The sequence below is a fragment of the Electrona antarctica genome, assembly GCF_951216825.1.
Source record: "Electrona antarctica genome assembly, chromosome: 22".
Lineage (NCBI taxonomy): Eukaryota > Metazoa > Chordata > Actinopteri > Myctophiformes > Myctophidae > Electrona > Electrona antarctica.
In genome coordinates, this window is record NC_136805.1 from 31,610,822 (window position 1) to 31,638,302 (window position 27,481).

Here is a 27,481-nt window from a genome sequence, read left to right on the forward strand (position 1 = left end):
ATTCACTTCACTCCATGTACTAGACGTGTGTGTGTGTGTGTGTGTGTGTGTGTGTGTGTGTGTGTGTGTGTGTGTGTGTGTGTGTGTGTGTGTGTGTGTGTGTGTGTGTGTGTGTGTGTGTGTGTGTGTGTGTGTGTGTGTGTGTGTGTGTGTGTGTGTGTGTGTAGACTGTAGAGAGGCAAATGTACAGTAGGGTACAACCAAAATGAGTAAGGGTTACCACCAGACAATTTAAACTTGAAAATTAGAGAGAGAGAGAGAGAGAGAGAGAGAGAGAGAGAGAGAGAGAGAGAGAGAGAGAGAGAGAGAGAGCGAGAGAGAGTGTGTGCATGGACAAGTTTGGACATTACCAATTGAAGCCGAGCGCTGACACTCCCTTGGCTCCAAAATCAGTTACGTTTTGTCCTTGTTTAATTGAAGACAATTCTGTGCCCTATAGGTGGATTACGCCAAGGTGCTGCACTACGTTGGAGCCGGAGTGGCCTTCCCCACCAGCATCCTGTTTGTGTGTGTTCAGTCAGCCCTGACCTACAGGCTGGCCAAGACCCAGGAGGAGTACCTCGTTGGACACCTTCGCCTGGGGATGTCCCTGCTCGCCCTCACCGCCCTGGTGCTTAGTATCCTTCCTTCAAATGACTCAAAACTGAAGTCTTCACAGTTGCAATCCACAAGACTGATGTTGGGATTGGAATCGGAACCATTTCTACCACTGAGGCACATTGTGGGGGTATTTGCTACAGGACATATACCCATGCTGTACGTAGAATTTGCCCTCTGCATTTACTAGGGTTGTGTCGGTCAGGAATGAACAATACGGTTACGGTTGCAATTACAACATCAATAAAGTAGCAAGTGATGATCGTGACTAAGGACTATGGAATGCACAATCTTGATTGTGACAATTCTTTGATCATAAATTGACAACAAGCAATGGTCTTCAATTGTGTGTTGGTTATTATGTGTTGCATTGACCCCTGCTGGAGAAAGACGTGTTGCGTGAAGTATTTTTTACTGTGTGTGTGTGCGCGCGCGCGCACACGCGCGTGTGTGTCTAAGTACAGAATGTACTGTATCTATCTCTCGTCTGTGTGTGTGGTTATTATCTGTTGTTGTCCTTAACTCCCCCCCCCCCAGGTGGAGTTTTCTTTGTCCAGGACAGCTTCTCGATGCAGCACGCCTCGGCCATCTTCGAGTGGATCTTCTGCATGCTCATCATGCTCTTCTACGGGACCTTTGCGTTTGAGTTTGGGGACATGTCCGGGGACACGCTGATGGTGTTGTCCAGAGGAGGCGGCGGGGGCCCCGTCTTCTCCAGCTCTGACCACAAGGCGGATGTTGGGGGAGGGCCAAACCCCCGTCAGCCGGACAATTTGGCTATTCTGTAAGCTAACCTAACCACGAAATGGCACATTGCCTCTGACCAACCATGTGTCCACTAGACTAGAGATGATTGATGGACAAAAACGAGACCAATCGCAGGCCATCTTGAGGATAGAGGAGCTGACACAGTGGTTCATGAGAATTAACCACTTTGTTCAATGGAGTCGCTCAAAAATGGATGAAAATACTGATCTACGAGGCCAAATTGGAGATATGCTACTTTTGCTGTTTTTGGAAATTCTATAACGTTTCCTCCTAGAATCTTTGGCCTAAATAGGCCCAAAATATGGACGGCAGGTGTAACATGGTTAATTACGCTGATACACTACAGTATGTCTTCTATATTGATACAGGGCACCTACTACAGTATTGCACACAATTATGGCACAAGGCTGTTGTAAGCCTTCATAATGATCCAAGAATTCCATGTGATTATGCTGTTCTGTAATAACACAGGCAAGCATGGAAACACATCGCACACATTGTCGTTTGTTACTAGTGCCTTTTGTAAGACAACTAATAATGGCAGTATATGAATGATAATGCGCGCGTGCGTGCACACACACACACGCCGTCGCCTATACTTTGTTGTTCATTTTCATCAAATGTATACTTCATCAAACGACTGTCACAAAAGCGATTATTTTTCAACTGTTCGTCGAACACAACAATCATTTTTAAATTGTGGACTAAACTAGCATCTCAGTACCTTTAGGGTATTTCCTTATACAGCAGACTGTCACTAGCCTGGTTAATAAACCAGTGTGATATTAGTCTGGCTTATTAGCCAGGCTAGACTGTCACAGGTTCAAAGTTGGCATTTGTTCTATAGCTTGGACTATCAGACACGCCCAAAGACACGCATTTGCTTTTTCTCAGGAAATTCCAAATACCGTTATATCACTTTGTGCCTTAAAAAGGGAAAGATCAATCATACCTAATTACAAGGAGTAGTTCTGTGCCAAGAGTTATTTACTTCATATAAATAGTTTAATTCTTCTATTTTCTTAAAGGTTATGTATGTTACAATATGCTGCTTTTTCTTTATTGTATCTTTTTTTTCTTCTCCCAATTTAGTCGTCCCAGATTTGTGTAATCATGTCACTGCTAACCTCTAGTACAGGCTGGTCTTCAGATTAGGGACGGTATTGAAACCACGTGCCTCCTCCGATACACATGGAGTCGTCTGCCACTTCTTTTCACCTGCCAGTTAGGAGCTTCACCGGGAGGACATGTACAACTGTAAGAATTAAACGCCCAACTCCTCGTAGTTCAACACCCCCGCTGAGAGCAGTGAGAGGTACACTTGAGCAACCTGCAGGAGTCACTAGTGCAGCAACCAAGGACTCCCTCCCCATCTGGCTTCCTACACTCAGTGTTTGTTGTTTTACCCCTGAGCAGTGAGCACCCTACGTTGCTTCTTCTGATGGAAGACATGATATGCTGACATAGTTTTACAACCAACGGCCGATGTTTCAATGTTACGATGTATATTATTTGTATCAAAATTAAGGCGGTCTCTCAATTTGAGACCCAAGTAGTTGTCTCAGCTTTTACCTAAGTTCTACTGTATATTTTGCTGTTTAACTTCCATTCCTGTGCTAAGAAGAAGTGAGCAAACTTATAACAGCCTTTTGGTGAAAGAAATCTCCTCTGCTGCTTAACTCTGACCAAACTAGAGGAGTGAATCTGTGCTGTATCTGATCTGTTCTCCTACGAGGACGAGTTAATAACTCTATATGCTGTCTGACATCAAGGCAAAAAATATGTTAAGACATTTGTGTTTTGCTGGACCATGCCACAGATTTTCAAGAGAATGGAGAAAGATACTGTGTTCGCTTTTTACAATGTTTTATTGTTCATAAAGGATATTTACATTTTCTTCTAGTGGTGGGTAATGGACTCAATGTGACCAGCTTTTAGGAAAGGAATGATATGACTGCACATGACGCACATTTCACATCATGAGACAGTTGAAGCTAGTTTTAAGTAATCATATATCCCCTCTTCTCTCTGTGCAGTCATTCTTGGAAGATCAAATGTGAGCCATCCAGGGGTCTCAGCGAGTGAAGAACACAACTTTCTTTTTAAATTTTCCTCACAGTTTCTCCCTTTGATGAATTGACTTTGAAATAATGAGTACTACAGACAAAAAACAAAAAGACGAAAAAAGTCCAAATTTCATTCTGACCCCTCCACGAAAAGGCCTCGTTGTCCTGAACCCTTATCTATCATTTATACATTATGGATCAATAGTGTGGACTTAGACTGTTTTTCGTCTGTGGCATTCGTAGTGTAGATATCCAGCTGAAATGAAGAAAACATGAAACATAACAGACCAGATACAGGTTTTTGTTAAACCGTTAAGACACTGTAGTGGTTCTGGTTCTAATAACTCTGTTAGAAACACAGGGTTATCCCGATTTGGTCATTGGCTTAATAATGCAAGGTAGTGTTTTAACAGGTAAGCACAGTGGTATCTACCTACAACATTCGGAACTATTTAAACCGTCTCACTTATTGCTAAAGCTTTTAAAACAACCTGGGAAAGCTGCACTGGAAAATTAAGACGCGCGCGTATCAAACTGCACGTGCCGGTTTCTATACTGTATTCTGTTAAAACATAATCACATGTAGGCCTGGTTGCCAATGTTCACAGTTATTACGTCGTTAACAAGGCGATATGTCGTCCCCGACGCAGTCCGTCCTTATGACTGATTTGTCTGGGAGGTTGCGCCCCATTGCGATCCATCATACCTCCCACTTCCACTGTCGCCCCCTCACTCTTACTGGGTTACTGCAGCATGAGGATAGCCATCTTCTACTGTGTGTAGCTTGTTTGACGCTCATCACACGCACGCACGCACGTACATACATACACACACAGAAACACACACACACAGAGCACCAAAACAGCTACATAATGCAGCTTTTGTCTCGCAGTCACCACACACAGTATAAAGGGACAGCCCGTATTCACAGTCAACACCGATAGACACAAAGACTAGAGGTTGAGGTTCTTGGGGATCTCCCAGGGGAAGTCCTTTCTACCAAAGTGACCATAGCAGGCTGTCTTCTGGTAGATTGGCCTCTTCAGATCCAGATCTCTGCAACGAAATCCATCAACAGTTATTACAGTATGTAACAAAATATAAACCCCAATATAGTCTACTTGGGTGACTGGTGTCCCCCGGGGGACTATACCGTACTTCGTCCCATCCTTTTTCCCCCTCTACACCAAATCTCTTGAAAAAAATGCCTACAGGCATCTACCAGCTCGCAGCGCATCATGTTGCGAGCTTCCAATTTATGCCGAATGTTTTCCCCAGTAAAAGGGACACAAGGGTTCATGGGGTTAATCAACTTGTACTGCATCTAACAATTTGCATACTACAGAAAATGTGAATGTGTATGAATCCACAACACAAGAGTATCCGCGCATCAGTCACCTGATGATGACTCCAGGCCTGAGGTCAAAGTTTTTGTTGACTATGTGAAGCAGCTCTTTTTCACTCATCTGGGACGAGCCGTAGGTGAACAGAGAGATGGACAGAGGATGGGCCACTCCGATCGCGTAAGCCACCTGAACACAGATACAAGAGGCAGCACATGTTACTCAGGTGAAGGGCAGAATAGCAGTTCTGCAGTTGAGCCCACTTTACCAATGCCTGCATTTAGCAACTGTATGTACAGTAGTATGCATGCTAACTACCAACACCATACCACTACCAACCTCCACCACCCCATGCGATAATTGTGTTTCTAAGGATGAGCAGAGCCAGACGCGGCTTCTGATTGGCTGAAGCAATGGTTCGCTGCATGACTGCACCACCTTCACCTTTGTTACACGTATGAAAAGCCTAAAGTTTTATCATTATAGGCTGAAATTTCTTCTACATTATTTCTATGGATATTATAAAAGATAAATAAGTGCACAAACCTTTATTCCACTGCACCTGCAGTGACAATAATTTAATTGAATGTAGTGCACAGTAAATTTTTTCCATAGATTTTCCTAGAATAGCTCGCAATATGGTCCAAGTAAAAAGTGAAGCACACAAACATGGAAAAGCAACCCCAGTGAATTAATAACACCAACATTCCTTGCACAATAACAATAATGAACAACATTTACAACTGATATTGTTGGGCTTAAGATGTTGTAAGGCTCACACAGTATATATGTTAATTTGACAAATGTTTTTTTTATATAGATTTATATACTACTACTATAATACTACACTATATGGATGATGGTGTAGGTGCTATGTAAATCAAATGTATTGTTATAGTAACCTACTGAGTAAAGTCCTTCGTGTAGGCCTACCTGCACCAGCACTCTCCTGCAAAGGTTGGCCTTGACCAGAGACTTTGCCACCCAGCGGGCAGCATAGGCAGCCGAGCGGTCCACCTTGGTGCAGTCCTTCCCAGAGAAGGCCCCCCCACCGTGCGCCCCCCAGCCCCCATATGTGTCCACGATGATCTTTCTACCAGTCACGCCAGCATCACCCTGCCAGAAAAAACACAGAGTTTCACAAACAAGTAAACACAGTTTCTGGATAAAATGTCCTAAATAAACATGTGTGGCGTTTTTTTCCTGACACTTCTCTCTAACCACCAGTAGAAGGAGCCAAATATCAGGACAGCATCCCTTTAAAAACAGCCATTTACAGCCTGTTACTTAGCTGGTCTGACAGAACAATCAGAGGCTGTGTGTCCCAGTGAAGAGTAGAGAGTGGACGGAAGGAAAGGCAGCGAACACTGGAAGCCCAGTCAGTCCGACCCATGTTTAAATGCCCAATCACTTATACAAACAGGGTAAGGGGTAAGGGCATTCATCTGGGAGTTGGAGGACATTTTTCCCCCTTCTTTTTACCGGAGCAAGAGAGGGCATAAGAAGCTGTTTGTTTGTTTTGTTTGTATATAATGGGTTGAATCTACAAAAAGCAGAATTTGCTTGTGGATAATGAACTTTCATTGTCTGAGTGCGGAAAGTCTTTCATGAAGCCTGCCTTTACCACAGTCAATGTAATTGTCTTGAGTGTCTTAAAACTGGCACATCCGCTGGACGGCATATGAAGGACCAACAGTGGGCAATAGAAAAAAAAGAAGTGGGCACACCGTAGGCCTATGTAAAGCTCCCAGTCAAAGCTCTGATTCTGATGAAGAGTACGTCTGTGTCGAAATGTCACCAGTTCAAATATGATTATTTTGGGGGGTCCCCAGTTCGAATATGATTATTTTGGGGGGTCCCCAGTTCAAATATGATTATTTTTGACACATCCTACCTGGAGCTATTGATTTCATGGTATACATTTTTTTATTTGCTTTTTATTTTTCTGTTGAATATCTATCTATTGAGTTCTTATATGGATTTGCATACGTTAAGTTATATTATTGTAAATATATGTAAATGTAAATAAATGGTAAATTAATCATGACATTAATTGAGTTAACTTTGACAGCCCTAATAGAAACACAATGTCTAATATAAATACAATGAGCATGTGTCTATGGAACCAACAATACTGATACAAATCGTAAAAGTATAGTTCTCCCAATGTGAGTAATTATACTGTAATACAACATGACAACAGTTCAGACAAATCCTCACCAGAAAATGTATTTTAGAACTGCCTGAAGAAGGTCCGGAGGGACCGAAACGTTGCATTATTAAAAGAAAATACTCATGTACCGAGCAGATACACAGTGTGGGGTGTATTTTCATTCCTTTAAGAACTGGCTCATCTAAAGGTGTTCACAGAATGTAATTCAACCTGATTTGTTTCTACAGAGTTTCTACGGGCCTATAACCAAGCGGGGGCTGATGGATCGGATAAGAGAAGTACAAATCAACTGATCATGTGTAGTTTTTGTTTCATTACTTACATTGAGTGACAAAAAATAAATAAAAAAAAATAGCCGATCTACAAGCTCTCAAAGGGCCAAAACATAGGGTTTCTAAGCTAATTTGTCCAGCCAAAGCGTTAGAAATAATAGAATTTGCTAACTATGGTGTTTACATAACACCCCAGCCCGTTAGAAATGAAGCTGGAGAAGTAAGTGGCTAGACGACCTTGGACAAGAACACTGAGTGCTTGCGCAAGCGGCAGGAATATAGTAATCTCATGTTTTACTCGAGTAAAAGTATCAAGCGCTATATAGTGTCAGTAAATCAAATGTACTTGAGTAAAAGTAGTAAGTACCCTGCCCTGGTCGATAATTCAAAATGTAGTACTCAAGTAAGAGCACTAAATATATTTGCAGTAAAATGTACTAAAAGTACAACAGTAGAAGGTCTCCCTGTGAAAAGTGCCTGGTTCACTGTTCAAAATGTAGGCTACCTGAGTAAAAGTAAAGAAGCGAGCCGATCTACAAGCTCTCAAATGGCCGGAATAATATAACAATAATGGAGTAGAAATATATGTACTTAAAAAAATCAGTGATACAGGCGAAAGTAAAAATACTTCAAACATAGGTAGTTTACCTTATGTAGGTAACAAGAGGGTTGCAGCAAAACTTCAGAGAAGACTTAAGTATGTATCAAAAGTAAATGTAAGACGTCTATACAGGAATCAATTTTTTTTTATCATTATTTCAGTGAGATATGCTGTAATTTGTGGAGTCCAGTCAATACAATAGCTCTCATAAATGCACCAACAATCTATATACCAAATTTGTGTCCACGGGCAAATTCAGGGGAGGCGTGATTGAATTGAATTCAGACAGGCCTGTTCATATAAAGTTATTTGAGGTCTGTCAGCCTGTCAGGTCAGGATTATTTCATCATACTTTACATGCTAGCTTGTTATCAGCATTTAGTTTGGGAATGTAAACAAATTGTGCAGCTATGAGCCACCCCAGTGTAGATTTCTCACACGACTACACACACTAGCGAACATTAAGTTCAAAATAGAATATTAGTGAAACTGCCAAATTCAAAAATAAGTACCCAGTTGTATAGGAATATTTCTTCCTCACATTTTTGACATAAAAAGGCTAAATCGTCAACACTCAGCCAGTCAGCCTGGAAATTCAAATTTAAATTTTTGTCACTGAAGGCCACGTGAAGCAGAAGGGATCTTTGGGGGACCCCTCGAGGCCAGTGAGGCCTCAAAACAAAGACTGCTGTGGAGTACACCATGTTGTGTTGGGAACTTAACACTGAACATTTTATGGAGAAATGTGTTTTTTCAAGCAACACATGAGATTTCATGAACAATGCAGTGTGTTGAGGGCACACTCAATGAATGAACACTTGTTTTTCTTTGCATCTGTTTCCCAAAAGGAGTATGTTTCCATCTTCCATCACGTGACTGCAGGGATATGGGTCGTACCACCGCTCGACGGCCCAGTTACGATGTGAGAATGTGAGGGTCAAATTTTCATCTACCCGTTTTTAATGGTACATTTGGCACCATGGCAGTAGTACAGCAGAGAAAAGACACACACATTCACGTGCACACAGCACACACACACACGTGCAGGAGAGGGACACTTGCACATGCAAGCACACAGAAAGGAAAGGATAGCAGGGAATTTGTTTTGTCTAGTAAGAGTACTTATCTGTGTAGTGTCCTTTGACTTAGAAACCAACAGCTGAGTGTGTGCACGGTTCATACAGGGCGTGCATGTGTGCGATGTGCGTGTACCAATGTAGATCAGCTGTATTTGGCCAGGGAAGTCACTATTGGCCAGGGAAGTCACTAGATTATAAGTGATTATATACTTTATTTAGGAAGTTATAGTAGAGAGTAATTCATTGTTAGCCCGGTCAGCATTGCCAATTCAGTTTTTTGTAAAATATGCAGGGACAGAGAGTTTTGGTGCAATTTATGATGACTTTCGACAATTTGGAAAACCCTGGGACACTCCAACGCAACAAAGTACATCTATTTTTGTTAGGCAAAAGCAACAGTAAGAAGCCTAAGGGCGAGAAGCTATTCTAATGTAAATGTGTAGTGCAGCTGTGCGCGATCAAAATTCTGTAGCACTAAATATAATGCTGTTTATAATCTCTAATTATCACGAAGAGAAGTGAGAGTCAAAAGCTTTGAAGAATTAATTGTGTTCAATATTAGTCTCATAGAGTCCATCACGTTTAGAAAAATAAATAAATAAAAGTAAAGATATATTCAGGATGATGGTGAGTTAAAATAATGAGTGTTACAATTTTCTAGTACAACAGGACACCCGGTAAAGAGCATCTATGCTCACAGCGAATCAATAATCAGACAAGAGACGATTATGGTCGTGGTGTTCTATGACAATAGGTTTGTACAGTAAGAGAGAATATGCTTAAGCATTTTAGTAATATCAACACACACACCCATGTCTCTCCGGCAGATATGACGTTTCTTGTTCCATTTCAGTAGTACACCCGGTAAAGAGCATCTATGCTCACAAAATAATCAATTAGTCGAGATAAGATTATGTTTTGGTGTTTCTGGGACAATGGTTTTGTAAGCGACGACAGAATAGCGAATAGATTTTTTTTTTTTTGTGATAGCAACAATATCATGGTTACATGTGCGTGCACAATACGTGCAAGTTTTTGTTTAGTAAGATAGTCAGTGCACTATGAGTCTGTACCTTTAGAGAGAGTCATCTACATTCAAACTTGTTTTTTTTACTGTTCATGAAGACAACAGGCCTCAAATGATTATATGTCTTGCTCATTACTAGTTTTTATTAAGGAACCCCCAGTAACCAGGGGAGTTGATATAAAGCATTCTCAGTTTTCAGAATTTCTTTACTTTAAAGGTCAGCTACAGGGGTCGGTCCTCATTTTTTCCTGTGTTTTCTTCTTGTATTATGTTCATCAGCGCCAAGTGAGAGAAGTTTAATAAGTGATGATTTTGACTGCATGGACATTTCTTTCATATCCTCACATGGACGCATGTTGTGGAAGGAAACAAATGCATTACAGCTCAAAAGTAGCATAGTTAATGTAGTGTTATTCAGGACAGGGAAGGCCAATTTATGTATCGTAAGGTCGCGTCAAGGTATAAACACCATGTTACAGACAACATGGTCAAGAGTCTAAGGTATGGACTAAGTGTGAGTTAATCTGTCACAAGAAAAGTTAGAGGTTTTCCACCACATGTGACACGTGTCTCACAGGTTTTGTTTTTGAGTGGATGATTTAACCCTAATACATTTTTCCCCCACAGAAGTACAATCAGGGGAGAACCGAGTCTGTAATCATGATCTGCTGAATAACTATCATATGTAATTTTTTGTTTTTCCCTCGCCCGCACAGGATAAGTTTGGTGAAATGTGCCCTTTTTTGGAGTATGGGCCTGAAATGTATTATTAATTCTATTATTTGTCCACCGGGTTGGGAGGATGTTATGAAGAGAAAAAAATACTACTTGTATTTGCATGTGGAAGAGTGAAGCATGGTCTGAAAAGTACTAACACAATTAACCCAGTTTTAACCATTTGTGCCGGTGCACTGCTTGTATGAAAGAAAATACATTTTGGAAGAGGGCCACTTATCTTGTTATTAGAACAGTGTTCTTTAGAGATAACAAATCCCTACACAGTGCAACTCGCCAAGGCCACAAACAAATGGATGGGTACGTATAAAACACATGCTGAATGAATACACACACATTTTTTTTTAATTGTATTATTATTATTATTATTATTGTTATCTTTGTATGGGCAGAATGTTTAGCTGGAATATTGATTAAGGTTGAAACAATATTTTATGTTACCTGTAAACGGGTGGATCAAAGACGGGACATGAGGTCCCACACACACAATATGCCAGTGTATTTTTTGGGGGGGAAACCTGCTGTTCAGTTTTGTCCCAAAACACAGATAGCAGACAGTGCAAGGGAGTGCTATTCATCCTAAGGCCGACCTAAAGTGGAGAAGGGTCCAGGCCCTGGACTGCACCCTGCTATAGGGAAGTCCAAAGGACCTAAACGTTCGGCCGACGACCATCACATCACCAGCAGGGAGATGCGCCTCGGGCGTCGAACAGCCACCGCCCCAAAACCAGACATCAGAGGACAGGGCCAAACCAACATGCTCGGTTGCCACAAGCCCAGAGGGGCTACATCGGACGCTTGGAGATCATCACATCACTGCCACAGGCCCAGAGGGGCTACGTCGGACGCTTGGAGACCATCACATCGCTGCCGCAGGCCCAGGGGGGCTAGGACGCCAATAAGTGACACAGGTCGAGATGCAAGGACACATGGACAAATTGACTATGTACCACTTTGATCAAGCCAAATGGTCAAATGTCGGTGCGGGATGTTATCCATGACCACTTGACCAAGTCCAAAGGTCAATCTTCGGTACGTTGGAGATCATCCCTTTTCCTGAACTCATGATGGGGAGATGCACAAAGTCACATTATGCTCGTGACGAAAAGGATATCAATCACAGACAATATGAGTCAATGATTTGGATTACCGGTCGAGCCTTGTGGATACTATCATCAAGAATGTGCGCGAGATTAGACACTGCCGTTTTTCGATTTGGATTAGCGGTCAAGCCCTGTGGATACTACTATCATCAAGGACGCGCGCGACATATACACTGCTGTTTTTTCAGCCGCAATGGAGATGCATGGCCAGTTCAAGGGAGGCATAAGCAAGAAGGAAAAGACAATTTGTGATGGAGATTCATGCGAGGTCACCTGCGCGCTATCTGACATGGATTTCGATGCGGGTCAATTGCGCACAGTGGCTGATATGGAGATGCGAGGCACAGCCTGTTTTTGAAAACTATCATTGTGCACAGTTGCTGATATGGAGATGCGAGGCACAGCCTGTTATTGCCTGGGATCTACGCCCTGGACACTGTCGGTGAAGGGGGGGGTCCAAACATGGATTATTTTATTTTGTTTGTGTTTTCAGTGAAGCAGAGTTCTTATTTGTTTTTATTTGCTGCCAAATACTGTTATTCCACACACTGTAGCATACATGATTTCTCAGTCGTTCAAAGAGGGCCTTCAGATCTAAGGGAGGCAGTACAATCCCACACAGGGCAAGTTCTGGATTAGGTGAAGTATGTGAGAAAGTAGAGAGGCTAATGTCATTTATCAATGCAAGTGTCACCGAAGGAGAGAGTGTGCGCAAGGAGTTAACCGCCTTGCGTTTAATGGTTATGCAAAACAGATTGATTTTGGATCTATTGACAGGGGCATCGGGGGGTGTGTGTGTTCTCATAGGAGATCAGACATGTTGTACTTTCATCCCAGAAGATGATGCTGATGGTCAGGTCATACAACAGGCATTGAATAACATGACCCAAATCAGACAGGAGCTACAGGATAGAGAAGTGACCGATGACGGAGAATTTGGCTGGTTAGACTCATTAATGTCAGGTTGGAAGGGCCTCATACTACAGTTAGTCATTCCACTAGTGATGTGCATTTTTGTTTTCTGCGTTGGGTTGATGTGCGTTAAAGCGTGTATTAGTAAGATTGTAGGCCACACCGTAAACACAGCATTCCTGTTAGAAACCAGAAGCATCCACTCTAACAACGCATATACTCTACAGGCCACTGATAATGATTGTGAACACTGTGCCAACCTGAATGCAACACCACTAGACAGTGAGTAAGAGGATAGATGAAAGGTGATGCTCAAAGATCACTGAGCAACAATAATCAAGAATAGAATAGTCTTAGATTAGACTGATTTACTGATTTTGTGTCTTATATTGTATTCTAGGAGTGTAGAAATTAGATAGAACATTACTTGATTCAAGATTGATTATTCATTAGTTTAGAAATGAGTTAGGTTTTAGGATGATCAGTGATCTGACTTAGGTTACATATAGTCAGGATGATTTTTATTGTGTTTTTTATTTTTTGTATCCTTCCCTTTTCTTCTCATCCCCAATCCTTTTTCCCTACCCCTCCCCTCCTTTCCCTCTCCCTCCCCTCCCCTTTTATTAATGATTGATTTTTGTATATTTATGATTATATTATTAATGTTAGATGTTATCATGTGTTTTCTTTTAATATGTAGCGTTGGATTTTCTTGATGTCTTCCCCTCTGTTTCTTTGTTTTCTCTCTCTCTCTCTCTCTTTCTCTCTCTCTCTCTCTCTCTCTCTCTCTCTCTCTCTCTCTCCTCTTTCTTTCGCGTCGCAATCAAATCGCATGCGTGTGTTCGCCCAATGGATGGTTGATGAGGAGGGGGACTCGGGTACAATTTTCCTAGCAAAGATTGATATCACAGACGAAGTGATAAGGTGATATTGGCTAGTTTTTTTTCGGTTCCGAGATTGTGATTGCGACGTATTTCCGCACTGTATCAATATAGTATAACTGTTTCTTTCAGAATCAAAGAGGGCAACTGTTGTGATATTAGCCCATGCACAGTACATCTTAGTCTATGTACTTGAACTTGAGATACAGTGTACTTGATATGTATTGTGTACTGCCGGTACTGTAGCATTCTTTATAGATAGGCTACGAGAGACATCTAGGCGACAGCAAGGTCAGCCTTGCTGCAGTAGGCACGTTCTTCTGTCTCATATCTTATTGTTACGTCATTATGATCCAGCACTATATATGTTTCATGTTTGTGTAATAAACTTTGTGAACCTTAGCGTGATACTGTCTCGTGTCTCGTTAATTTGTTCTCCCGGGTACCCGCCGGCCGCCGCCGTAGTCGCCGTACCAAAGTAATACTTCAACAGGATTGTCACACACCACCCAGCCTGCACACACTACCTGTCTGTCAACCCAGACGAGGGTCCCGTATTTAGATTACAACAATCTGTATCTCAGTGTGTTGGGCCTGCAACTTAATTAATTCTGCTGTTTGGTGATATCCTGCTTTAATCTCTTTAAGGTCCTCTAGTTTCTCCTCTAAGGCCTCCAGTGATCCCTGGAGGTCCTCTTTGAGTTGTTTTGCAGATTCGTAAATGGGTCTGAACTTATGTCCTGCATGTTTTTCAGAAACCTGGCACACTAGGCATGCCAAATGTTCATCATCCAGACAGAACAGCCTGAGTTTCTCATCATGTAGAGGGCAGAGAACCTCAGAACTACATCTGTGACTTCTCTCCTCTAAGACGTTCTCACACAGGTTCTTCAACGCCAAGTTGATAGGAGGTTGATCTAGAGAGGAGTTTGTTTTGCAAACAGGACATGCCTTGTTCTGTGATGGTTTTCCTCTCCACCATTGCTGCATACAGGACTTGCAGAAGCTGTGGCTACAAGACAGGATAACAGGGTGTTTAAAGATGTCACGGCACACAGGACAGGTGAGTTCCTCTTCCTGCCGAGTCAAATAGGAATCCATTTTCCTTTTTTTCCCCTTTGGAATATCCCCTGCGGTTGACATGGCTGTAAGTCACCAGTGTTGCGTTGCGTTCTGTAGGGGAAACAATAATGTTAGCATTATGAGTAGCAGTGGTGCTAGTAGTAATAGTTGTTTAATTACTATTATTCATTATTATTAATCAAGTTTAATAATGTTAAACTTTCACGGAAATTAAGTTGGTTGATACTTTGTTTAAACTAAGTTGCACTTTGGATACATAGTTTACAAGCACCAGAATTTGAGCCGGATACCCCCACATAGCCCTTCAAAAAATCACTGCAAGTCAAATTAATGAGACAAGAATTGTGAAATCATAAACATACCTGATAACTTCACCAAGTCCAGAAGAGAGAAGTTCAGCTCTTAACAACAACACACATTAAAGTGAAGTGACACCAAAGAAAACAGATCCCTGCTAAATACTCACAGGAGCGGTCTGATGATCCAATCAGAGTGGAGGGTGGGACACACCAACAATAGACAGAAACTGTACTGGAGAACTGTTGGTTAATAGCCCCTGCCCCCACTTAACCCTTGACACCACTGCATAGTCAAACAATTCTCAAAATTGTTAATTTGAGATTTGAGTTATAAACACATAGTTTATCAATCATTCCAGTAAGCCAGCTAAAGTCTGTATTTACTATTTACCCATTATCTTTCTATTGTATTTCTAGTATTCCTCATAGGGAATTCTGGACTATTCTGGAAAACTGACCAAACTGTGGCTAATATGTTGTAAAAAACGAATGTCTCCCTATGCCAGAAATATTTGCAATACAATGCAGACTAGAGCTTAAAGGACAAATTCACCACTTTTCAACCTATCTTCATATACTAGTCCTCACTAATAATCATGATAAAATGGCTACCATTTTTTTCTACTCAGTCTGTGTCTCATAGGAGGACTGTGGGCAGTTTAGAAACCCGTCCACCAGTGACATCATCGATGGGGAATCCAAGCTATTAGAAACTGCAGGCTTTCTAGTCCTGAAAAGTTGCAATGCGAAAATGGAAGCCATCGTTCTCACCATAATAAAAATCTAAACATTTTTGTAAAAAAATATTGTTTAAAAAAAATCTGCCTAATGATGATGTCACTGGTGGACGGGTTTCTGAACTGCCCACAGCCCTCCTATGAGACACAGACTGAGTAGAAAGAAATGGTGCAATTTTATCATGATTATTAGTGAGGACCAATTATATGAAGATGGGTTGAAAAGTGGTCCTTTAATAGCTGAGACGAATAACAGTGAAGTCCACACTAATTATCCAAAATGTATAAATTATGGATATGGGGTCAGGACAGCTAGGCCTTTTCGTGGAGGGGTATCTGCCTTAATTGCAACACAGCTCTGCTAAATAAAAATCGGTAGTGTATTTAATATAATGAACAATAAAATACATTATTGTAAATCAATCAATCAATTTACCCAAGACATGATATGTATTTGACAACCAACAGATATGTTGAGTACACCAAGGTTTTTTGTTTTGTATTGTATGTTGAGTATGGGTCCCCAGCATGTAGAAACTACCAACCAAGTAGATGCTAACTTGTATATGTTGAGCAAATGTCATAATTGGCATAATATGTGAAAATACTTCAACGTGTCACTCCTAATCTGGGTGTATTTCACACCTAGACAAGCCCATCAACAGTCATCAATCATCTCCCATCCAGTTTCTGGACGGTTTCAGCACTAAGCTATGGGCCATTTCATTAGAATGGAACTCAATTAATCTGAGACCAATTTGAATAGTCTGTCCACTTTGTTAACATCATGCTATGTAAATTTGGGTATAGTGTAAGTACAATGAAGTGATACAAAGTATCTCTCTGCAGCTATGCTCAATCAAGTGTCTGACAAGGACCTTTTCTTTGTTTTTCAAAGATACCCTTTTTAATATATATGCTCTATTGCCCTACGCACCTGTCACTAGCCTTCTGAGGTGTGCGTCTGTCTTTTGCTTAAAAAAAAAGTGTAAGTGAAGTGTAAATATTATTATGACAATATAATTTCATTAATTATTGAGCTGATATACAATTATACATATGGATTACCCTTTCACTCGTCAGACTTTTATCACATATTTTACATTTGTTTTTTATTCCCCATAAATGAGTACAAAAAAAACCTCAACAAACTATTGCCACACTGTAGTGTATACTAAGTATTAAAACAATCTTTTTAAATGGGGGTGCACATCACGTCAAATTGAGGGACAATGACATGAACATGGTTGAGAACCACTTTTGGGCCATTCTGCATGTTATGTCGTTTTTTCTTATTTAGTTTCTCGAGCTATGATTGAAAATTAAATCACTAATATGGAAATACAATAGCTTCAAATTCCTTCAGAACAGAAACTGGTGTGGTGAAGGAATAACCTGGTTGTAGTGTTCATAACAGTACTTCTAAATGGTAATTCATGTGAATTGCTGACTGACATTATCATGAACACAGTATGCCAATAAAACACACACACAAATCACCTTTTATCTGAATGTTTATTACAAGACAAAAATACAACATAAGTCAAAAGTAAATACAGTGAAACTAAGTCTAGCAGCAAAGGGTAGCTGTTGCTGTGGTCCATGATACCACCCCTGACATTATTACAGCCTAGCCACACTGCCTATGTGCAAAAACTGTGCATGGGAAAAAAGTTAAAAATAAACTATCAACAGTATACAATATAAAACAGTGATATCCAATACTGACATGAAAAAAAACAGCATGCTGGATTTACACTTAAGAGACATTTCCAACACCCATAAAAAGACTGGGAGGACAACTTCTCTTTCTTTTTCTTGCTCCTATATATAAATGTCATGTTCCATAGTGACACACACCTTCCCAGGCAACACCCTCAGAGGGAGATGGTGACTAGTAGAAATGAATGGAAATAGTTTATCAGTGAAAGTGTGTGTGAAGGTGAGTAGGTGTGTGTTAGTGTCAGGATCGGAGAAGGACAGCTCTCCTCTGTTCCAGTCCAGCTGGACTCTGATCCTCGAGGGATTGTAATCCAACGAGAGATACACAGTAAACGGCCCTGCGTTTACTATGTATCTGCCATTCCTAAAGCCTAAACACCAAGACAAACCATTAACTCCATTGTTTATCTGGAAAGACTCTTCTAACACCCCCAGTTCCCAGAAGGTATTGTTTCCAACTTCAATGTCCCAGCTATGAGTCCCTGAGTTAAATCCCTCAGTACCCTGGACCAGGTGCAGGTGGTCCGGGTTGGTATACAGTACACCATCATCGTACAACACACTGGTCAGATCATCAGACAGGATGTATCCAGTATTGCCTGTGTTGGGATCCAGGATCACAGGAGTGTAGGAGACGATCTCCTTCATCTTGTCCCAGGTTCTGAAGGTCAGGTTGCCCAGGTGTTTGGCCATGTCAATCACTACTTTTGAAACTGGCTGTGGATCTGGCAGTGTGCGCTGGACCTTTTCCACTGTGGTTTTATAGTTCTGCAGGAATGAGATGTCATCTGCCTCGACATCTCTGATGGTGTTGGAAAGAGTCACCATTTCTCTGCACAGACTCTCAATCTTTTCCATCAACATCTGACTTTTCTGTTTCTCTTCCTCCCTCACCTCAGTGATTCTGGCCTTCTCTTCCTGACGTAGGTAATCCTGAATCTTCTTGAACTGTTTCTTAATCTGTATCTCAGTGTGTTGGGCCTGCAACTTAATATATTCTGCTGTTTGGTGATATCCTGCTTTAATCTCTTTAAGGTCCTCTAGTTTCTCCTCTAAGGCCTTCAGTGATTCCTGGAGGTCCTCTTTGAGTTGTTTTGCAGATTCGTAAATGGGTCTGAACTTATGTCCTGCATGTTTTTCAGAAACTTGGCACACTAGGCATGCCAAATGTTCATCATCCAGACAGAACAGCCTGAGTTTCTCATCATGTAGAGGGCAGAGAACCTCAGAACTACATCTGTGACTTCTCTCCTCTAAGACGTTCTCACACAGGTTCTTCAACGCCAAGTTGATAGGAGGTTGATCTAGAGAGGAGTTTGTTTTGCAAACAGGACATGCCTTGTTCTGTGATGGTTTTCCTCTCCACCATTGCTGCATACAGGACTTGCAGAAGCTGTGGCTACAAGACAGGATAACAGGGTGTTTAAAGATGTCACGGCACACAGGACAGGTGAATTCCTCTTCCTGCCGAGTCAAATAGGAATCCATTTTCCTTTTTTTTTCCTTTGGAATATCCCCTGCGGTTGACATGGCTGTAAGTCACCAGTGTTGCGTTGCGTTCTGTAGGGGAAACAATAATGTTAGCATTATGAGTAGCAGTGGTGCTAGTAGTAATAGTTGTTTAATTACTATTATTCATTATTATTAATCAAGTTTAATAATGTTAAACTTTCACGGAAATTAAGTTGGTTGATACTTTGTTTAAACTAAGTTGCACTTTGGATACATAGTTTACAAGCACCAGAATTTGAGCCGGATACCCCCACATAGCCCTTCAAAAAATCACTGCAAGTCAAATTAATGAGACAAGAATTGTGAAATCATAAACATACCTGATAACTTCACCAAGTCCAGAAGAGAGAATTTCAGCTCTTAACAACAACACACATTAAAGTGAAGTGACACCAAATAAAACAGAGCCCTGCTAAATACTCACAGAGGAGGTCTGATGAGCCAATCAGAGTGGAGGGTGGGACACACCAACAATAGACAGAAACTGTATTGGAGAACTGTTGGTTAATAGCCCCTGCCCCCACTTAACCCCCACTTAATCCATCATTCCAGTAAACCAGCTAAAGTCTGTATTTACCCATTATCTTTCTATTATATTTCTACTATTCCTCCTAGACTATTCTGGAAAACTGACCAAACTGTGGCTTTCTCGATCTGAAAAATGTATCCAATATATTTTACTTCATAATGTATTAACATATTTACCGGTAGCTGCCTTAATGCAACACAGCTCTGGTAGATATAAATCAGCACAGTGAATTTGAGCCAATATAAGGAACAATAAAATACATTATTGTAAAGTCAATTTACACAAGACATGATATGTATACAATAAATGTGTCATTTTTGTATCACATAATTGTTTTTTCAATTCAATTTAAGCTTTATTGGCATGAGAAAACAAATGGATTGCCAAATCAAATGTAATAAAATCACACCCGTGAGGGACGCTATCATACATCATCATACATCATCTCATTCCGGCCAATACGTTTGCACAAACATAAAAACTGGCCATTCATTGTCAATGGCATTTCATGTTTGTGTTGGGACAATGATATTCAATATCATTTCATTTAATGTTTGTGTTAGGATAAAGTTTGTGTTCAAAAGCTGGACAAGTGGACATAGGGGGGGGGGGTAGCACCCATCAAAAATAAAAATAAAACTAATATAAGAAATGTAATACTTCAACGTGTAAAGAGTTTAAATTATAAAAGATGATGAAGGTCATGATGATGAAGAGCTGAAGAGCATGTCTCTCCTCATCTGTGTGTATTTCACACCTAGACAAACCCCCATCCAAGCCCATCAACAGTCATCAATCATCTCCCATCCAGTTTCTGGACTGTTTCAGCACTAAGCTATGGCCCATTTCATTAGAATGGAATTCAATTCATCTGATATCAATTTGAATAGCCTGCCCACTTTGTTAACATCACGCTATGTAAATTCAATATAGTTCACCCAATGTGAGTAATTATACTGTAATACAACATGACAACAGTTCAGACAAATCCTCACCAGAAAGTGTATTTTAGAACTGCCTGAAGAAGGTCCAGAGGGACCAAAACGTTGCATTATTAAAAGAAAATATACCGAGCAGATACACAGTGTGCGGTGTATTTTCATTCCTTTCAGAACTGGCTTATCTAAAGGTGTTTATAACCTTTTATTAAGAAGAGAAAGTTACTACATTCATACTCTTCAAACCATGATGCCGAGGGGCTTAAACCAGGCAGATGAAATTAGACACTTTCTGTAGAAACCTTTTTGGTTTGTTAGGAGTGAAGCTCTGCTTCTCCAACTGATATTTTATTTAAAAAGTAAAAAATATGGTTAAAAAATATACGTTTCTAAGCTTTAAAAGGTGGCCTCCTGCGTTGAATAAATCCAACCTTGTGCATATGTTGTTGTTGCATGTATATAATTTGGTGTGTATTATATAATTTTTTGGGGTTTCCGTAGTTTCATTGTTTGTTATCTTGATTGTTCTTTATCAATTCTTGTCTCCATAGTATACTATCTTACATCCATATCTTTCAGTTTTTCAGTTTAGTTGCCAGAGTTTACCTTACAAAAGGGAAACAATACAACAAAAGGAAAAACATTGGAAATGTAAAAGCCCACAGACCTACTGTAGTAGATAGGACTTGTGAGATATTGATTTGATGTATCTGTGAAATGATTATAGGTATACATGTATGTTTTAAAATGTTTTTAAAATGTTTTTAATTGGTGCACTAACATTTCTGAACAGATTACAGTATATTTATATCAATATGTCTGGGTCCCCACCTACTCACTCAGGGTTGACGTGTCACACCTGCAGTGACGGGAGGGGCACCAAAATGTGGTGTTTTGATTGGATAATGGGGGCACTCCCTTATTATAAAAGTACAAACTTTTGTGTATGTTCACATGACCTGATGAAGATCAAATAGATCGAAACGTTGTCAGAATTTTCAATAAAGAACGTCTTTCTTGTACCTGCAGGTGTGCGGGCTCCATCCAATATCTACTGAAGTTTCTTCAGCCCAGCACCTAGCCTGTCGATGTGCGTATTAACAACATAAACTGGTGTGGTGAAGGAATAACCTGGTTGTAGTGTTCATAACAGTACTTCTAAATGGTAATTCATGTGAATTGCTGACTGACATTATCATGAACACAGTATGCCAATAAAACACACACACAACACAAATCACCTTTTATCTGAATGTTTATTACAAGACAAAAATACAACATAAGTCATAAGTAAATACAGTGAAACTAAGTCTAGCAGCAAAGGGTAGCTGTTGCTGTGGTCCATGATACCACCCCTGACATTATTACAGCCTAGCCACACTGCCTACGTGCAAAAACTGTGCATGGGAAAAAGTTAAAAATAAACTATCAACAGTATACAATATAAAACAGTGATATCCAATACTGACATGAAAAAAACAGCCTGCTGGATTTACACTTAAGAGACATTTCCAACACCCATAAAAAGACTGGGAGGACAATTCTCTTTCTTTTTCTTGTTTCTTATCTAAATGTCATTACATTACAGTCATGTTCCATAGTGACACACATCACATTCCCAGGCAACACCCTCAGAGGGAGATGGTGCATAGTAGAAATTAATGGAAATAGTTTATCAGTGAAAGTGTGTGTGAAGGTGTGTAGGTGTGTGTTAGTGTCAGGATCGGAGAAGGACAGCTCTCCTCTGTTCCAGTCCAGCTGGACTCTGATCCTACAGGGTTTCTGCTCCACCGAGAGAGCAGTCGCCGACCCTGCTACATTTGCTGTGTGTGTGCCATTCCTAAAGCCTAAACACCAAAACAAACCATTAACTGCATTGTTTATCTGGAAAGACTCTTCTAACACCCCCAGTTCCCAGGAGTTATTGTATCCAACTTCAATGTCCCAGCTATGAGTCCCTGAGTTAAATCCCTCAGAACCCTGGACCATGTGCAGGGAGTCCGGGTTGGTATACAGCTCTTCACGTACATCAACATCGTACAACACACTGGTCAGATCATCAGACAGGATGAATCCAGTATACTGGATGTTGGGATCCAGGATCACAGGAGTGTAGGAGACGATCTCCTTCATCTTGACCCAGGTTCTGAAGGTCAGGTTGCCCAGGTGTTTGGCCATGTCCATCACTACTTTTGAAACTGGCTGTGGATCTGGCAGTGTGCGCTGGACCTTTTCCACTGTGGTTTTATAGTTATGCAGGAATGAGATGTCATCTGCCTCGACATCTCTGATGGTGTTGGATTGGATTTCTCTGCACAGACATTGAAATGTATAAACATTTTCAACTGCAAGTCACAGGCGGGTTTAGGGACATGGCCTAGAGTACTCTAGCACTCGTGCCAAGATGAAATGTGGCACGTTTGACTTGGCCGCTGTTCAACAGAAGAACCTCCAAATAGCACCTAGGGTTGTCTGCTTCCATAGAGAGAAATCTGGGTGGGTGGTGGGTGGAGAGTTTTGAGGAAGTTCCTCTCACAAAGTCTTCGACCATCATGTTCTGGTTTCTGTCGGTATGCAGGCCTCTCTACATCACTAACTCGTGGTGTAAAGTAATACTCATGACGACTACAGCTGGCAGATACTCAATTTCACTTGATGTAATGTATATCGCATATACAAATAAATGTGACTTGACGTGTGGCTTCATATGAAAGGCATCACTGCAGGAGAAGGAATAATCAGAGGTATACTGTATTGAACTGTATTTATGGTGTTTATTTAGCCCCTCCTATATACAGGCTTAATGTTTGTTTAGTCGCTAACACAAACATTAAATGCCATTAACAATAAAGAGAGTTTAATGTTTGTTTTGTCTGTGTTTGTTTTACATCACCATTACATCACCTAATCATAGCAACATGAGTTAGACTTTAATATATTAGCGCCCCTCACTTCACACGGTGTGATTTTTTATTTACAGATAAGAATTAGGTCTGCTAATATAGCAGTTGTTTCAGAGGCAGTACAGGTGTATCATGATCATACCTGTGTCTTGGAGTCTGGGCGTAGCCAGGGGATCGTCCCGTTCCGCCTCAGTTCGGCCATCTTGGCATTGAGTCTGTGGGCGAGGACAATGGTGAGGGGCATGCACTCCTCTGTCTCATCTGTAGCGTAGCCAAACATCAGGCCCTGTGGATGTGGAGAGGTAACAGCTCAGCATTGACAACATTATTACGTTCAGGACATTGCAGTGCTATTTGACACGGTTGGTGCCACTATCTAACACCAAAACAAACAACTGTGCTGTTTTTGCATTGTATGCATAATGCCCCCTAGGAGGGCCTGGTCGTTTACATATTTAGATCATTTTTCATTGTGATTTCCATGTTCAGAGATGAAAGTCTGCCTGTTGGACTGTAGCAACTCTTGATACGCCCTGTGGCGTTGTCCTGAATAACATCATCATAACAACGTGACTTGTCTGAAATAGGAGGGGAATTCAGGTGAAAAACTGTGTCTTAGGTCAGTGGTTCCCAAAGTGGGGTCCGGGGACCCCCAGGGGTACTTGAGGGAGTTCCAGGGGTACCCAGCTAAATGATAGTTTGGAACCAAATAGACCTCTCAGAGTTAAATTAACATTGATTTTACAATATACATTGTGGGTCCGACTCCCAGAGATAGAAATGGCATTAAATGGGGGTCCGTAGACTAATGCATGTCAAACTGGGGGTCCTTGAAATTAAACGGGTTGAGAATCATTGCTAGAGCCGTATAAATCTTGTCTTATGGGGGTCCTTGGCATATCTTTTCAAATGGGAGTCCGTGGGATAATTAGTCTCAATTTGGGGGTCCTTGACATGAAAAAGTTTGGGAACCCGTGTCTTAGGTTGTGTGACTACCTGGTCGCCTGCACCAATGTCATTCTTATCTCTGTCAACATGAACCCCCTGGGCTATATCAGGGGACTGCTGTTCCAGAGCCACCAGCACATTGCAGGTCTTATAATCAAATCCTGGAGAGAGAGAGAGAGAGAGAGATTTTTGCATAAAACAGAATGTTCACTCTGACACCTGGACAGTATGGTAAACTCAGTGAAAAATATATATACGGTATGTACAGCTTTTGTCCCCAAACGTCTCATATTTGCCATTGACAATGAAAGGAGAAATTAGGTCATATGTGCCTCAAATTCTTACGTAAATTTGTTTTTTTAACACAAACATTAAATGCCATTGACAATGAAGGGAAAATGTACGTTATATGTAGACGAGCAAATTTGCTAACCAATCACATACATTCAGTTGTTCATGAGATGATGTATGATGATGTATAATGATAAGAGCGCCACTCACTTCACACGGGTGTGATTTTTTAATCATTCACAAAGATTTGAGCATTCTGAAAATAAAGTCATTAATAACTAGCTTTCAGGGGCTGCATTTTCTATCAGGAGGGGATGTGTTGCCCTTGCCCTGAAGATAGTATGATGCTTTTGAATATTCATACATTGTAATATATTTGAATCTCTTACTCACATCTTTTGTGAAATACTGAAAGGTAACTGCTTCGTATCTTCATTCACAGAGTAAAATCCAATATGCTTTGAAACATTGCTTCTGGGGTGCTTTGATCACCAACAGCAAGACTTGGCTTGTTCATTTGGTAAGTCTTGGCAATATAACAGTGCTATTGATGTTGTTTTCATGTATGGTATCTGCATTGCCTGTCCTGCAGTACCTTGGCCAGTACAGTACTATGGCACACTGATAACAGGCTAATCACATACAGTATTGTATAGATAACAGCCAAGGTACATTTCCCCCCCAATGATGCTCGAAGGCAGTTGCTGCCTACTAGCCAAGCAATACGATTCCCTCCAAGGTCACAAAGGATGCAAAGAACCGTTAGGTTAGCCTTAGCTTAACCCATTTAGGCCTCTAAATGGTGACAATTTTCTGAAAAACCTCATGTTTCTGTATCAGTGGTGCTCAATATTTCATGTCAAGGACCCCAAACATCATATGTAATTGGTTGTTCCAGGAACGTCTCAGAAGCAAAGATTTGATACACTACAGTATGTCCTCTATATTGATACAGGGCACCTAAGTATTGCACACAACTATGGCACAAGGCTGTTGTAAGCCTTCATAATGATCCTGAGACGAATAACAGTGAAGTCCACACTAATTATCCAAAATGTATAAATTATGGATATGGGGTCAGGACAGCTAGGCCTTTTCGTGGAGGGGTATCTGCCTTAATTGCAACACAGCTCTGCTAAATAAAAATCGGTAGTGTATTTAATATAATGAACAATAAAATACATTATTGTAAATCAATCAATCAATTTACCCAAGACATGATATGTATTTGACAACCAACAGATATGTTGAGTACACCAAGGTTTTTTGTTTTGTATTGTATGTTGAGTATGGGTCCCCAGCATGTAGAAACTACCAACCAAGTAGATGCTAACTTGTATATGTTGAGCAAATGTCATAATTGGCATAATATGTGAAAATACTTCAACGTGTCACTCCTAATCTGGGTGTATTTCACACCTAGACAAGCCCATCAACAGTCATCAATCATCTCCCATCCAGTTTCTGGACGGTTTCAGCACTAAACTATGGGCCATTTCATTAGAATGGAACTCAATTAATCTGAGACCAATTTGAATAGTCTGTCCACTTTGTTAACATCATGCTATGTAAATTTGGGTATAGTGTAAGTACAATGAAGTGATACAAAGTATCTCTCTGCAGCTATGCTCAATCAAGTGTCTGACAAGGACCTTTTCTTTGTTTTTCAAAGATACCCTTTTTAATATATATGCTCTATTGCCCTACGCACCTGTCACTAGCCTTCTGAGGTGTGCGTCTGTCTTTTGCTAAAAAGAAAAGTGTAAGTGAAGTGTAAATATTATTGTGACAATATAATTTCATTAATTATTGAGCTGATATACAATTATACATATGGATTACCCTTTCACTCGTCAGATTTTTATCACATATTTTACATTTGTTTTTTATTCCCCATAAATGAGTACAAAAAAAACCTCAACAAACTATTGCCACACTGTAGTGTATACTAAGTATTAAAACAATCTTTTTAAATGGGGGTGCACATCACGTCAAATTGAGGGACAATGACATGAACATGGTTGAGAACCACTTTTGGGCCATTCTGCATGTTATGTCGTTTTTTCTTATTTAGTTTCTCGAGCTATGATTGAAAATTAAATCACTAATATGGAAATACAATAGCTTCAAATTCCTTCAGAACAGAAACTGGTGTGGTGAAGGAATAACCTGGTTGTAGTGTTCATAACAGTACTTCTAAATGGTAATTCATGTGAATTGCTGACTGACATTATCATGAACACAGTATGCCAATAAAACACACACACAAATCACCTTTTATCTGAATGTTTATTACAAGACAAAAATACAACATAAGTCAAAAGTAAATACAGCGAAACTAAGTCTAGCAGCAAAGGGTAGCTGTTGCTGTGGTCCATGATACCACCCCTGACATTATTACAGCCTAGCCACACTGCTTATGTGCAAAAACTGTGCATGGGAAAAAAGTTAAAAATAAACTATCAACAGTATACAATATAAAACAGTGATATCCAATACTGACATGAAAAAAAACAGCATGCTGGATTTACACTTAAGAGACATTTCCAACACCCATAAAAAGACTGGGAGGACAACTTCTCTTTCTTTTTCTTGCTCCTATATATAAATGTCATGTTCCATAGTGACACACACCTTCCCAGGCAACACCCTCAGAGGGAGATGGTGACTAGTAGAAATGAATGGAAATAGTTTATCAGTGAAAGTGTGTGTGAAGGTGAGTAGGTGTGTGTTAGTGTCAGGATCGGAGAAGGACAGCTCTCCTCTGTTCCAGTCCAGCTGGACTCTGATCCTCGAGGGATTGTAATCCAACGAGAGATACACAGTAAACGGCCCTGCGTTTACTATGTATCTGCCATTCCTAAAGCCTAAACACCAAGACAAACCATTAACTCCATTGTTTATCTGGAAAGACTCTTCTAACACCCCCAGTTCCCAGAAGGTATTGTTTCCAACTTCAATG

General features: G+C 40.6%; 2 protein-coding genes across 2 annotated transcripts in view; one reads left to right on the forward strand and one right to left on the reverse strand.

The window, feature by feature from the left end:
- The window catches only part of LOC306914963 (transmembrane protein 150A-like), a 22,461-nt gene extending 19,194 nt beyond the window's left edge, over positions 1–3,267 (forward strand). The window contains exons 8-9 of the mRNA XM_079492205.1: positions 440–617; positions 1,135–3,267. Of these exons, the coding sequence (XP_079348331.1) occupies positions 440–617; positions 1,135–1,385 (429 nt within the window). The 3' untranslated portion in view covers positions 1,386–3,267. The remainder of the gene's footprint in view (positions 1–439; positions 618–1,134) is intronic.
- Positions 3,268–3,676: 409 nt separating this feature from the next.
- LOC306915090 (S-adenosylmethionine synthase-like) overlaps positions 3,677–27,481 on the reverse strand; it is a gene marked incomplete at its 5' end in the record, with an annotated part of 59,304 nt that continues 35,499 nt past the window's right edge. Inside the window, 3 exons of the mRNA XM_079492335.1 lie at positions 3,677–4,487; positions 4,830–4,963; positions 5,708–5,890. Of these exons, the coding sequence (XP_079348461.1) occupies positions 4,385–4,487; positions 4,830–4,963; positions 5,708–5,890 (420 nt within the window). The 3' untranslated portion in view covers positions 3,677–4,384. The remainder of the gene's footprint in view (positions 4,488–4,829; positions 4,964–5,707; positions 5,891–27,481) is intronic.